Below are 15,073 nucleotides of genomic sequence, written 5' to 3'. Positions count from 1 at the left end.
GACACGATCTCGGGTGGGAAGGCTAACCTGAGGCTCTTGGTAGTCTGGCTTCCCCACGTGACTCCAGGGCAGAGGCCAGAAACCAAACTGCTCTAAAAACAGGCACAGAATTATGCTGGATTTCCACTTGCAACACCTCACAGGGTAGAGGCTACCAATTCTGAGATAAGGAGGTACCTGAACCATGACTTTCAAATGATCTCAGACAGCCCATGGAGGAAAGAGTCTGTTTGTCCAAGTTTTCTAAGCCCTGGCAGAAACTGATGCTGCTCAGAATATACACTTAGAGATGCTATGCCATGAACTAACAAAGCAACGAAATCAGCCAAGGCAAGTTTTCTTTTGTTTCTCTGCCCCCCCCCCCCGCCCCCGGCCACCTGCACAATATGCGGGATCTTAGTTCCCCGACCAGGGATCGAACCCTCGCCCCGGCAGTGGAAGCACAGAGTCTTAACCACTGGACCGCCAGGGAAGCCCTTCTTTTCTTTTTTATACTGTTACCTTGTCTTTAATTCTCACAACACACCTACAGCGGAGGTGCATTATTATCATCCACAGTGTGCAGAAGGGGAAGCCAAGGCCCAAAGTCATGTAGTGTCTTAAGGGTGGTGCTGCATCTAGAAAACAGGCCTTGTGACTCCCAGTATATTTCAGCCAAGGCAATTTTGAGACCACAGTTTATTTCCAAAAGGGGCAGCCATGCTACTCATACATTCCCCATAAGCAATCCAAACAGAGGAGGGGGGGATCCCACCCATGGGGAAATGTGACAGCCTTTCTGCAAGGAGCAGGAGGGAGGCAAATATGGGGATTTCTTGATAGCACGAGGGAAACACAGTGCCATGTCTCATGCAGCTCAGATTCAGAGTTGTTCTGTCAGTGATCACTTGTGAGTTGGATGCAAGATGCCATCTGGCCAACAGAGGGCTCGAAGGCAATGACAAGATGGAGGTAAGGGGAAATCGAACAAGAAAGCTACTCCGTTTTTCAGAGGGCCAAATGTCAAAGACCCATGCAGCCGGCCATTTCCCTTGCCACTGTAGCACAAAATGCCAGTGTAACCATGAAGAAAAAGATAGTTTTCTTAAGCCCTAGCGTGCCCTAAAGCACAGAGCGCTTTTTTAACACATGGCTTACAAACATTAGCCCAGTGCCTACTTCCCACTTCCGGCTTTGGAAAACATTCCAGTAGCCCACACGTTCTATGGAAATCCAATCCCTATGTTGGCAACATTTGTCAGCAGCAGAAGCGACCTAAAAAGGTGAGCAAGGTATAGTGAGAAAAGCCTAGGCTTGAAAATTAGATAAACAGAGGTTCAAATCAGGCTTTGTCACTTATTAGCTGAATGATTTAAACTCTCACCTAAATTTCCTCATTTCAAAAAGGAAACAACTATCTACCTCATAACCGTTTTTGGAAATTATAAATGAAATGTGGTAGCACAGGTACACATATACGTGGTAGGAACTCAATAGAATTCCATTCGTTCCCTTCACGCTGTGTAGCAGATATAATGGGTTAGATAGACTCAAGAGCCATTCTACCCTTCTAGTGTGCCTTCCAGCACTTCAGAAGTTCATCAGCTAAAAGCTATTCTAAGACCTCCTTTAGGTTCAGCCAGTTAGATGCACTTGTGTGAGATCTGGATGGCTTCCTGCTGTTCCTGGGCACAGTCCTAGAAGCCTTGGTTTTTCTGCTGCAACACCAGCAGAGACCCCACACCTGATCTCAAGACACAGGTGCAGGTATCCCTGTGTAAGTGGTGTGTGGACAGAGCACAGGGGCCCTGTGCTTCTGGATCCGGTGGCTTCCTCATTACAGAGGGAAGAGGAGCTCTGCAGTGTGTCTTTAGACTTAGAGTCTGTTTCTCACTCTTCATGATTTTACAAGCCAGAATGTGCACCAAATGCCTTCTTCCTGAAACTAGTCAGAGTGGATTCTGTTCTGTGCAACTGAACCCTGACCAATACATTCCGGAGCGAAAAGGTATTACATATTTGACCTACAACAAACAAAAAATGTCTCTTGTGAGGAACTGATGAGAGAGAAAGAAAAACTCTTACATATTGATGAAATCCCACACACTAGTCCAAACTACCCCCAGGTAGGCTGAACTACCCTCGATCTGAGCATCAGAGCATCTAGGGTGAGACCTCCCCGGCACAAAAGATCCCTGGCCCCTCAACACCCATTCTCTCCTTCACTGCTGCCACTGAACTCTCCCCTGGTTTTGCAGGTGGGATGGGACTAGCTCACATGAGGCCAGCACTACAGACCCAGGAGGGGCTGGGGGAAAACAGCAAAGGTTTTCTGAGCTTTTATTTCCAGCCAGAGACTTTCACTTTTTCCAATACACATTGCTGCCTGCCGAGAGCCAGCCTTGTTATCTGATGGGCAATGGGCCAGGGGCTATTGTGCACAGGCCCACAGCTTGGGGCAGGAAAGGGAAGTCTCCCCAAACCAATGGCTATCAGAGGAAGCGAATGGAAAAACCAGGAGTTGGCAGAACTGCTCCAGAGCATTTTCAGTTTTGTTTTTATCTTCATTTCAGAAATTAGGGGCTAATGAGACACATAACAGCATCTGAGAACGAGTTAGACAGGGACCTGAATAGGACAGGATACTGAACTGTAAGACTCACTGATCCTCGCGTATTTACCAGCAGGGACAACAGTGAGCCAGACAGCACAAACACAGTGCTATGCAAGACACAGCTCATCCTAGGTCTCAGAAGGCAGGCAGCTTCTCTGGGCCACCCTTCCCTGGCATTCCAGCCTGATCTTGCTCTAGTCTCATCAGGGCACTTATACCAAGGGGCCCCCTCTCAGCACCAGCTGAAGTAAAAGAACAGAGTAGTAATCCTGTGCTCAGAAGTGCTCTCTTCTGAACAAGGATTTCAGCTGCCAGCTGTCTGCATTCCTCTAGCGCTTGCTGGCTCTCTGCTTACCTCCTTGATCTGGGGCAGCAAAACCCTTACCCTATGATACGGTTGATTCTTTTGCTCTGTCTTCTGACTCAAAGCTGAAAGCTAGGTTCTCAGACTCTAGCCCTTCTCATAGGAGACTCCTGTCAGGAAGCTGATGCAGTCAGGAAGTTGCCTCCACAGGGAGTTAGTTCTAGGGCTTTGGGTCAGTGTTAATGTGCAGGTCATTGCAAGTACAAAGAGAAAGCTTTTTTTGGCCATCGACTATTTTCTCTAAACCTTGTTCTCTCTTAGGGAGCTGATGAGGGGAAGAATCAAATCTTTTTTTCTTCTTCAATATCCTCGCACTGGACCAGGTTGTGCAGAGCAGAGCTCCGCAATATTTTCATCTCGTAAGACCTTGAGAACATCCTGTGTTTCAACTTTCAAAACTCCCATTTTATTTTGAAGTTGTGACCACCACTAAACAGTTTCTGGTCTCATCTAGTATCACAGAAGAATTTTTAGCAAGAAGGAGAAAAAAATCCTGTGCAGTGAAGGCAGCTGACCTTTTTGTTTCCATGTATGTGGTCACTACCTCTGCAGTCCTGGTTTCCACTCTTGCATATCTTACCAGGACTGGAGGTGTGCACTGTGTATAGCTCTCTAACTTGTTACTGCCCGGGTGTCACTGTAAGTCATCTCATCCTTTCAACATTCCTTTTCCCTCTGCCTGAGTTTTTCCTCCTCTGTTCTCAGAGGAAGAGGGCTGCCCTCCTCCTTACCAAGGCACTGTAAGCCCTCTGCCTGGACTCCCCAGTTCACCCCCAGCAGGAGTCAGCTCCCCTATGGTCCCCTCTTCACCACCTTCAATCTCCTTTTCAGCTGTCTTTGTGCCTCCCTTCATAAACATGCTCAGATCTCTAGCCTAAAAAATATCCTGACCTTATTTCTGCCACTCCCTTAAGCCACTAGCCCACCTCTTTTTTTCTTTTATGGCCAAACCCCTTGAAAGAACTGATTGCCTCTACTCATCAGGTACCCATTCCTTAGTGGGGCAATCTGGCTTGCCCCGCTGTGGGACGCAGTGGCAGGACGAGGAGCGAGATGGAATAAGAACAGAGGCGAAGGACTTAAGATACACTAGACCAAATGGGAGTCAGATGTGGCAGGGACAAGTCCTTTAGTCGATGGCTTAAGGGCACCGCCCACTGCATTGTGGAAGAAACAGTGCTTGAGCTCAGCTTCAAAGGTGACAGAATTTCTACAGGCAAAGACACAAGGAAGGGTAAATTCGCGTAGGGAAATTCCATTTGCCTTGTCTGCAGATCTTCCCACAGGGGTCTCTCTTTTGGGTTAACACATTCCCTAGTAGTTTTTTAAAATTTATTTATTTATTTATTATTTATTTTATTTTATTTTTAGCAGACTAACTGGCTTGAAAAAAACCTGGAATTCAAGGTATGTATATTATGATGGAAAAAACAAAAGGTGAACAGGATAGCTGGTTTCAAATATCTGAAAAACTGTCATATGAAAGATGTTATCTGTGTTGCTCAAGAGAGCAGTACTAGAGTCAATGCGTAAAGTGAGAGAAGGCAGAATTTCGCTTCAAAATAAGGATGAACGTCGAATAAAGAGAGCTGTCTAAAATTGGGTTGGGCTTCCTTGCACTTCCTCATTACTGAAAATGTTGCAGTGGGAGCTGAATGACCTGCATGTTTAGTCTTTCACTCATATGCACTGGTAGCACAAGTACATTAATGCTGGTGGAGGAGGAGGGCAGAGAAGCCCCTCCTGTAGGTGGGGAGTTGGATCACTAAGGCTTCTCATTTAACCCCATTTGTATAGCTAGGGCTTCTCCTAGTCCCTCATGCTTAAACCTTGACTTCTCTCTTTCTGTTTCCTTCTATTCCAGAAGGCCTTACCCTGTACCAGCACAGCAAGCACTCAGACATTTGTGGATGAAAATGACAAGTTTGTGTCTCTTACTCTTGGTCTGTCCTTTCCAACCTGGCTGGTACCATGTAACGTCTTCTTCCCACCTTCTCTTACTTTCCCTCCTACTTCTCTGGTCACTCCTTTCCTGCGTCCTTTGCAGGCTCATCCTCCTCTAATTGGCCACTGTCTGGGTTTCTAAGGCTCAGTCCTAGGCCCTCTTCTCTTCTCATTTTGTAGTCTGTTTAGAAACTCTTATCTGGGCCCCTGGCTTCGACTTGACAATTTCCAATTGTTTCTACCTCTGGTTTTCTCCCCTCTGAGCTAGAGATCTGTATAGTTAGCTGCCCATCTGCTATCACCTCTTGGCTGTCTCTCTTTTTAAAAAAAAAAAAAAAACACAAATATGTTTATTGGTGAATTGATAATCATACCAAAATATCCATAATTATACCAATTCAACCTGTCTAAAACTTAAGGTCTGCCCTTCACAGTGCCTGAAACCAGGCTCTCTTCTAGTCTCTGTCTTGGTGAAAGGCACTGCCAATTACCCAAATCCACAAACCAGTAATTTACGTCCTGTTCTCTCAACACCTGAAAATCCAATCCAATACCACAGTGGTTCGTAAATCTTTTGAACTTAGAACCCTTTTCCACTTCTAAAATTTGGGACACCAAAGAGCTTTTATTTATACAGGTTATATCAACTGATATTTACTGTATCAGAAATAAGGGTCAAAAAAATTTAAAACACAATAATACACAAGTACACATTCCATTAGCCATAGAGCAATGACATTACCTCAGGCAGGTAACCTCTGGAAAATTCCACTAGATATATGTGAGAGCCAAATCATGTCTTAGCATTATTATGAAAATAGCTTTGATCTTCCAGATCCTAAAAGGATCTCAGGGACCGCACCCCCCCCCCCATGTCCCTAGACCACGATGCCATGTCCTGTTGGCTTTACCTTCTAAATGCCTCAAATCCACCTGTTCCTTCCTCTCTCCACTACCCTCACTAGCCTAATCCACGCTTCTGTCTTCTTTCACCTGGACCACTGCATTAACTAATACGGTTCTCCCTTGGACCCATGCTTGCCCCCCTGTGATTGGCTCTCCACACTGTATGCAGTTGGAGCAATCTTTTCAAAATACAAATCCGAATATGCCACCCATTCCTCTTCACTTAAAAATCCTAAGGTGTATTTTCACTGCTTTCAACGTAAGGACCCCAAGGCTCAGTCTCCCTCCCCAGCCTCAGCCCATCCTCCTTTCCCTTGTTCTCAGCTCTCCAGCCCTCAGGGCTTCCTTCTGGTTCTCAAACACACCACACTCCCTCTACCATGAGGCCTCCGCATGGGCAGCTCTCCTGCCTGGAGCTCTCCTCCCTATATCCCCTTTGAGTAAGTCCCCTTCAAGCTCTGGGTCACAGCCTATGGCTTCTCTGGCCCCGAAATCAGGTCACATCCTTCTGCTATACGTGCTCCCAGCACCACACACCTTCTGGTCGCAGCCTGTAATTATAGATGAATCACATCATGACACGTAAGGTCTGACTTCCCACAGGTGGACAAGGGCCATAGGGACGGGAACTGTGTGTTTTGCTTCCCATGATTCTGGCAATTATTTCTTGAATGAATAAATGAACAAATGAGTAAAAATGCAGTTTGACAGGGAGAGGGATACAATAACAAGACAATGTGATAAGCATTAGGATAGAGATGGGTACAAGGGGTCACTGTTCCCAGTGGCTCTCCACTGCCCACCGAACAAGCCCATGTGCAGACAAGGGTCCCCAGCCAAGGCAGGCATTCTTTCCCAGCCTTCTCTACTTATCCAAATATCAATACACGAGCCAATCTGAAGGATAAGTGGGATCTCCACCAGCAAATCACTGAAATGCCCTCTCCCCTCATCCTTGCTTATGGAAATCCTCCATAATCTATAAAAATCCCAGAATGCATTTCCCAGGTCGTTCCAGTTAGAAATAATCTCTGCCATTTTCCAGCTTTTAGAAAGGCTGCCAGGCTCTGCCTGCTTCTCTCGTCAAACCCACCACTCCAAACCACCTGGGGTTCTCAGAAGCCACCACCTTCTTCTGTGATCGTGCCTGGCAGATGCCCTTTTCTGTGCCCGGAGTATCTGTCCCTGCACTCAGTAAATCTTCCTTAGTTTGTCAGCTCTGATGTTCCCTCTCTTTAGCGAAACCTTTCCCCAAAGTCCTGGGCGCCGTTGGTTACTGCCTGCTCTGTGCTCCCGCACGACTCTCAGCCTCCCAGATGCCTCCACCATGGCACTCATGCCAGCCCAAAGGCTGGTGCCTAATGCTTGCTGACTGAAGGAACCCAGGATCTGTGTGTGCTGGGAGGCTGTGTTGCCCATTCTCTAGATAGATAGGAACTCGTTCATAGAAATCTTACTCCCCGTAAGATTTTAGCACCCTCAGACAAGGAAATTCCATATACGGCCCCTACAGTGAGGGCCCAGCATGTAGCTTCCACACACAAGTCACAGGAAATTGCTCAGGAGCCGGAGGCCCAATCACTGCCCTGTGTCCATCCTCACAGCTTACTCTGCAAAGGAGCAATGCTGCCCTCCTCCAGCCCCTTGCTCTCTACAAGGGCTCTGGAACAGAGGCCAAACTAGCAGAGATTCCCAGGTTCCAGGGCACCTGGATTTTAGGGCCAGAGATACTCTAGATAAGGTTTCCTTGTTGGGGTGCTGGCTCTCTCCTCAACCAGCTTATTGAAAACGCAGCCACCAATTATCCACAATGTTAGGGAAATATGAAACACATATACAGACTTTCAGCTTGGCAACACTTACTACCAGTGCTTGCTAGGGTTCCAGAAATTACTCAGTGAGGCAAAGTCAGTGCCTCAGCAACACATTCTTCCGGCTGCCCCCCGAGGAGGCTTATCACTCCCAGACAAGCTCAGTGACAGGACTGATGCTCAGACCTCCCCAAGTTCAGCTCAAGATCTCCAGAGAGCAGTTCAGTTTGCTGCAATTCTACCTGTACGGATAGAACCTGTATGGACAGCAGCAGGGGTCTCAGCGACGTTAGGGCAGCAACCTCAACAGAAATATTGTTAAGGCCGGACTTCCCTCTTGAAGCAAACTGCACAATTCAAGAAATGAGCTTTCTCCTCAGACTGTGGGAAATGGGATCCAGAGCAAAACTGGATTGCCTGGTATAATGCACAGACCTGATTTAGATTCCTTTCCTGGGGAGGCCCGTCAGCAGCTTCGTAGCTTTCTTCCTAATGAGCCAACTGTATTTACTACGTCAACAGTCTCCTGCCCTTCCCAGACAACTTAGTTTGACTCTCCAGGAGTTTCATTGGAGAAACTTTGTCCCATCTTCCTTGAAGCATTAGGACTCCTCAGGAATCACAAGCAAGAGGTTTGATGTCAAAACTCAATCTTGGACCTGATTCGTAACTTCACAAGTCCCCAGTCCTTTGGGGAAAGAATGGTCAAAAACGAGGGTATACTGCTGCTGGAGGTCTTCAAGCAGATGTTTGAGGAGATCACTTTTTCAGGACTGTTGAAAAGGAATTTGATTTTGCCACCACATCATGACAGTGTAAGCTCCTGGAGGGTCAGGACTCCATCCCAGTCACTTGTCTATTTCTTCTCCCCAAAGAAAAGCATGGAACATTATTCTGAACAGCGTAGCAGTCAATAACGTTTGATGACTGTTTTTTAATAATTTTTAAAAAGAATATTTAAAAAAATACATGGGCAGATAAATTAGATGAGAGGAAAAAAGGGGTGAGATACTCACTGACAGAGAGGTGCCTGCTCCTGGGCTCAGGGGGCTGGTAGATGGTATTTATGTCTCCCGCAGACTGGGAAGCTTTGATTCGCACCTGCCTGGACACCCCGGAGTGGGGAGGGGAACTGGTCTGCAAGATAAGAGGAAAAAGGCTGAGCTCGTTAAGCAGGCAGGCTTAGAAAGGCCCCCCGCCCCTCCCTGGGCCTCCCCATGCTCTCAGCCGCCATCACGCTTTCAATACATGAGCTACCCAGCTTTCCCTCAAATCTCACTCCTCAACTCATCTTGGCAAATCACTGTTTACTCAATGTAGTTATCCAGCTTCACTGATATAGAGCACTGAGACTCAGTGCTCCAATTTATTAGGTGATGACCCAGACACAGAAGAATAACAGGCATTCCTGTAATAATGTGCCAAACAGAAAAGCGTTGTAAATACCCTCTCATAAAACTCTCCAGAGAGCTTGGAAAGAATAGCAGGAAAAGCAGGAAATTATTTCAGTGGCAAGATCACCTGCCACGTGGGGGGTCAGAATGGAGAATGGTGGCAACTTCTGCACCAAAAATTCTGGTTGATAAACTTAAAAAATAGCTTGATATGCTGCTTCTTCCCCAACCATAATCACTCCTGGAAAATTAAGGTAAGAAGGTCTCAGATGCTTCATATTACTGGGGTTTACATGTGAACCATCTCAGGATTGTGTTCATCTCAGAAAGGCTATCAAGGCACCATTCTGCCAGAGGTCAAGGACTTCAGAACAGGGTCAGCAGCCTTGCCACATCTACCTCACTTTGCACTGACCCAGTTGGGCCTCAAGGTGAGCCCTTGAGAGAAAACAAAGCAACAGAAAGGGACCCTTGCACTGAGAAAGCTTAAAACTGAAGCTTGAAGGTGAGCTAAGTGATGTCAGGATGTGCTCATAAATAAGCAGAGTACTGTGGAGAGTGGGAGCTCAGAATTTATAAATAATTTGGGTCAAAGTTTCTACTTGTTTCTCTCTCTCTCTTACCTCCTGTAAGAAAAAAAAAAAGGTCCAACCTAAACAAACTATATCCTGTCCTCCAGGAAAAAGGCTTCCCGCTCTCAGGGCTAAGTTCAGCTGCCAAGCAGCCTCCTCTAGTCCCCCCACGCCAGACTCTATCACATGCAGGGCTGTCTTGACAAACTGTCTTGCTCTAACGGGAAGTCAGACCAAGGGGAAGTGAGTGTTCTTGCTAAAGCCTCCAATGTGCAATAGCTCTCTGCCGAGGGTCAGAAAGGAAAAAACAATCAAAGCCACACGCTGGGGAAGCAGGCCAGTGAAGGGCAAGGAAAAAGCCACAGCCTTAGAGTCAGAAAGAGGAGAGCTGCACGCTGAGCACCCCAAGGACACCTGCTTAGACACGGGGCCTTACACAGGGTGGGAATTCAATACATCGTGGCAACATGAATCTGAAACGTATCAAAGAACATAGATTCTAAACTCTCAATTTTAAATCTAAAAGCTGAGCCAGGAGAGGAGGTTCAACAGCCAGCACGAGCGTAGGTTTCTAAAACGAAAGGCTGACTGTGGCAACAGTGGGAAAACAGATGAAGGGAATCAAGGAAGGTTTCAAAGCAGGGCTTCTCACATTTTCGTGTGCACACAAATCACCTGGGACCTTGATGAAGTGCAGATTGTGATTCAGTAGGTCTGGGCTGGGGCTGAGAATCTGCATTTCTAACAAGCTTTCAGGTGATGCTGACACAGGGCGGCAGCAAGGTCTTAGGAGGTGAGTCACACTTGGGTTTAAGGCAATGGTTCTCAGCCCGAGCTGACCAGCAGAACTGCCTGTGGGGTTTTTAACACCTCAGGCCAACTACAACAGAATCTCTGGGGGTAAGGCCGAAGGACTGGTGTTTTTTAAATCTCCCCCAAGTGTTTGTAATAGTCAGTCAAGTTCAGAAAACCCTGATTTAAGGAGATAAAAGAGAATGGCATGGTAAACAAAAATGAGGTTGATGCAAGGATTCAGGGAAACTTGAACAAGACCTAGAAGTGGGCAAGAGAGGAAGGAGGAAGGTGGGACTAGGAAAAATAAAAGGGACCTGTAAGAGAGTGAAAGGAGAGCCAACAGGTATAAAGTGTGTAGCTGGCAGAACATTCTAAAGACAGCAAATAGAATGGTCATTTCATTTGACCATTCAATGAAAACCTCACTGAAAGGCTCTGGGGGTAGCAGTGTGCTGTGGCCGACACAAACAACATGAAAAATTACCAGGGAGCCACATGCACAAAGACTGCAGTCACTGGAAGCGAGGAGATTAGCAGAAAAAGAGATTATAAAAGTTGACCCACAAATCATCTCGATAAAAGATTTGGTGGTGTCAGACAAAGGGAACAGGTGGATTCAATGATGCAGGGGGAAAAGAAGAGGTGTGTGTGTGTTTGCTTTAGTTTGGTTCACGGAAACATGAGCTGAGAAATGGCACCTTGGATGTCACTAGTCCTCTGCTTCAATGGTGGCAACGAGACATTTCCATGATAGACCATGACAGTTATGATAGCTGTGGAAGCATCCAGGTTATTTAATAGATTTACAGCTTTAACATCCATGAATTTATTAAAAGCCTTAAAAAAATCTGCTTTGAAGCTATACAACTTGAATAAAGGATGCCATGTTTATACCCCTTATACAAATTCTTATTTCCATTTTGTTCTATGATAATCCTCAATATTCAAGGGGCTCATCCAAACTGAGATTAGGTGAACAAATCTGTGTTTTTATTATCCCTGCTCTTCAATGCGTCACAGGCTTTGTTTATACATAGGTATGCTTCGGCTTCCTTTCCCGACTAAAGAGTTCCAGGCTTTTTAGGCCATACACATATAAAACTGACCCCAACCCCTTAAAAAGTTTGTCTTCTCTTGGACCTTTCCTAGCTCAGTTAACCTTCTGAGCTGTGGGGAAGAGAATGACACATCTCACAAGTTTTCCTCACGGGCAACATTATACTTTCTGTTCTGTTTCTAATGAACTGTGAAAGAACCTGGGTGAGGTTTTCCAAGGACTACAATAATTCTAAGATCCCTTTCCTGGATGGTATCTAATACATACTGGACTATAGTCAGAACATCTGGATTCAAGACCAGCTCTGTCACTATCTACTGTTTCACCTAGGCCAAATCACTCTAAGCCTCAGTTTCCCCAGGGGGTAGACTGGCGATAACAGATGCCTAACCAACCACTCAAAGCTGCAAAAACCAAATGAAAGTTGAAAGTACCTTATACATGTAAAGTGTAATGATTTTTAAACAGGGGCCAGACTGAAGGTATTCTGCCCAACAAGTTTCGTTCTAACTTCCTGCACTTGCCCCATTAGTTTCTTGGAAAACTGAAAATAATTACCATTTAGATTATCCTTGATATTTTGAACTTAAATAGTGTCAAATTCATTGATGGGAAATTTGGGAAGTGGGCAACATTTAGATGAGAAGATTATAAGTTTACTTTTGTCAGAATCTGAGGTAACAAAACAAAATGCCATTCACAGTTTAAGATGGTTGGGTATTTAGTTTTTATCATATGCAGGTACAAGTGACAACAGAATGTTAAGCTTGAGATTATGTTATGACAGTGGAAAGGTCGAGAAAGTTACAAGAAAGTCAAGAGCAGAAAGATAAATTAAGAGTTAGATGCACACATGTTTAGAAAAGAAGTCTGTAATAGGAAAACAGCTAAGAGTTGATGGCCCAAGGCAGAGGGCTAGGGCAGCAAGAACTACTGAAGGAGACGGTGAAGTATCTTAAAATGGCAGTAAAACCAAGGCTAGAGAAAGACTCTTCAGATTAAGAGGAGGTTCTGTGATTGCCCAAATCCAGGAGTTCTCAGGTAAAAACAATATTGAAGCCTAAGACCTGGCCTTGGCCAGGTGCGATGGGAGGAGTATGACTTTCCACCTTGGTGAGGGATGAAGACAGAGGAAAGACCAGAAGCTGTCATAGAAGGATCAATAAAAAAGGAATCTGGAGAGTAGAAAGAGATAGTACATTTAGAAACAGGAATAAGAAGGGAAGTAAAGGTATAGGTGATAACAAAAGGTGGATGAGTTGACAGATTGCTAAAAATGGAGGAAACTAAGTAGAGAACAAAGTGGCTCACAGTTACCATCAAGAGGAGATGAAGACCAGGTTGATATGGTATCCTGGAGAAGTGTATGTAAAGTGTGATCTGTGGGCTGGTGCCAGGGTACAACCTGTGGTGTATACCAGTCCTCAACAAGGTAAATACCAAAATGGAAGAGTAACTCTTTAAGCACTTTTACAACAATTTGGCAGTGACTCATGTCTATTGAACTTAACAATAAAAGTTGTGGGCTTGTATTTTATACGTCTCTAGTTAAATTTTCCATTTCACTTTTCATGTTTTTAAAAAAGAATTGGTCCATAAAAGATTAGAAACTAGAAGAAAACTGATATTTCATCACAAACAGAGAAGCACTTCCAGAAGTAGGACTCCTAAGCACATAGCAATTTTGGATCATGATACCTCTGTTTATTGAGAAGCCTGAGGTCTAGCTGAGGAAGTCCTCAAGGAAAGATTTCATCACCACCAATGCCACTATTAGTCTTAAATGCAAATCTTTATAAATGCAAAAAAAGGAGTAGCTTAAGTGTTCCAACAGTAGCAAAAATGGTTATTTAATTAAATTATGGTATATCCACTCAACGGACTTATGCATCCTTATAAATTATAATCATGAAGACTGTATATTAACAGAAAAATGTACATGACAATGTTAAGTGAAAAATTAAAGTAGAAAATTGTATAAATACCATGACAACACTTATAGTGTGTATACATATGGCCAAAGAGGGGCGTATGCAAAAATCAATCAATGTGTTACGGTGCTAGGATTATGTAAGACGGTCCTCTTTTTTTTTTAAGTTTACAACAAGTTATACTGACTTTATAATAATTTTAAAAAATACACATCCTTAGAGAGAGAGGCATCAACGTGGCACTTATTTTATGTGATATCTAATGCCACACCATCAGTGTCAGAGCTTAGATGGTCATCTTCCAAACAGCTCTGGTGTTGCAGCAGTAACTGCAGCTGAGTGCACCCCTTACTGGATGGGAAAGCGAATGCAAAGAACCAGTTGTCTACAGTTTCTCATCAGGGGAGTGGAGGGATCACAATCAGGGGTGCTAGCTCCCAGTTAAACAATCACATCATTAAACTAAACCCCAATTCCAGCTTCTTCTGTAAAGAAGGGGTTGGCAGAATATGATTTCTGCTTGACTCCTGCTAACAATTCAAGAAGTATTCACTGTGTTCTCTTAAGAGGATGGGTTCCAAAACAAGACACAGCTCCCGTTCTCAAGGAGCTTATAATCTTTTGGGGTAAAACTTACAAATATGCAACAACTAGAGGGCAATTACTCAGGAACCTATAAACTAGTGTGCAAATTATATCCAATGACTAAAGGAACAGGGAATAATGAAAATGGTCTCAGTCAAAAATACTGACCAAACTGCAGCAGGTAAATCAAGCTAGAGCCTTAAAAAAGGTTGACCATGGTCTGGCAAAGAGGAAGCAGGAAGAACTGCAGAATAGTGGAAGTATGCTGAAGAACTTGGAAAGAGGAGACTGGGGAGCTGAGAGGAAGGGTAGTTAGTGACAACCCTTGGGTGCCAGGCTAAATTTAGATCTTACATGATAGGCAACGAGGAAGGCCTACAAGGAGCAGGTGAGTAACTTGAACAGAGAAATGAAATAATAAAGTATATATTTTACTTCAGAATACTTCCCAAAACACATCCAGAAAAGAAGACATTGTGAGAGAGAAGACCAGTCCTCATGCTCAAGGACACTTCTATAATATGAGAAAATGTCTTCTTTACTCTAAGCCTTCCTAACCGCATTCTCCTGTGTCTTTCGCTAATCAATAGACAGTCCAAGGTGTCTTTAAAACTAAATGGTCAGGGGCTTCCCTGGTGGTGCAGTGGTTGAGAGTCCGCCTGCCGATGCAGGGGACACGGGTTCGTGCCCCGGTCCAGGAGGATCCCACATGCCGCGGAGCGGCTGGGCCCGTGAGCCATGGCCACTGAGCCTGCGCGTCCGGAGCCTGTGCTCCGCAAGGGGAGAGGCCACAGCGGTGAGAGGCCTGCGTACCGCTAACTAACTAACTAACTAAATAAATAGTCAGCATAAAGCACCATTCCATCTAAACTCTGTCCTGGTATGGAGCGTCCATAGTTCTCAGACAGTAATGTCAGCTGTCCACAGTTGGCTGTCTTCAAGCATAAGGAAAGGAAAGAGTGCCAAGAAACCTTCAGGAACATGCATCTGAAGAAAACTGGTAGAGCCATCAGTGATTAGAAGACAGACCCAGATTACAAGCATTCTTGTGAAATGTAGGCCCCCAGGGACCCTTTAGGAGAGGAAACTACATAAGGGATGATCCCTCACTTCTGAAGGCC

General features: G+C 45.0%; 1 protein-coding gene across 3 annotated transcripts in view; it reads right to left on the bottom strand.

Moving 5' to 3' along the window:
- MAP3K3 (mitogen-activated protein kinase kinase kinase 3) overlaps window positions 1-15,073 on the bottom strand; it is a 62,457-nt gene that overhangs the window by 14,016 nt on the left and 33,368 nt on the right. For all 3 annotated transcript variants that reach the window (XM_067716356.1, XM_067716355.1, XM_067716357.1), the window contains one exon: window positions 8,635-8,755. In XM_067716356.1, the coding sequence (XP_067572457.1) occupies window positions 8,635-8,755 (121 nt within the window). The remainder of the gene's footprint in view (window positions 1-8,634; window positions 8,756-15,073) is intronic.

Source organism: Pseudorca crassidens, chromosome 19, assembly GCF_039906515.1.
Source record: "Pseudorca crassidens isolate mPseCra1 chromosome 19, mPseCra1.hap1, whole genome shotgun sequence".
Taxonomy (NCBI): domain Eukaryota; kingdom Metazoa; phylum Chordata; class Mammalia; order Artiodactyla; family Delphinidae; genus Pseudorca; species Pseudorca crassidens.
Note: the sequence above shows the minus strand (reverse complement) of the source record. Positions and strands in the feature narration are given on the sequence as shown.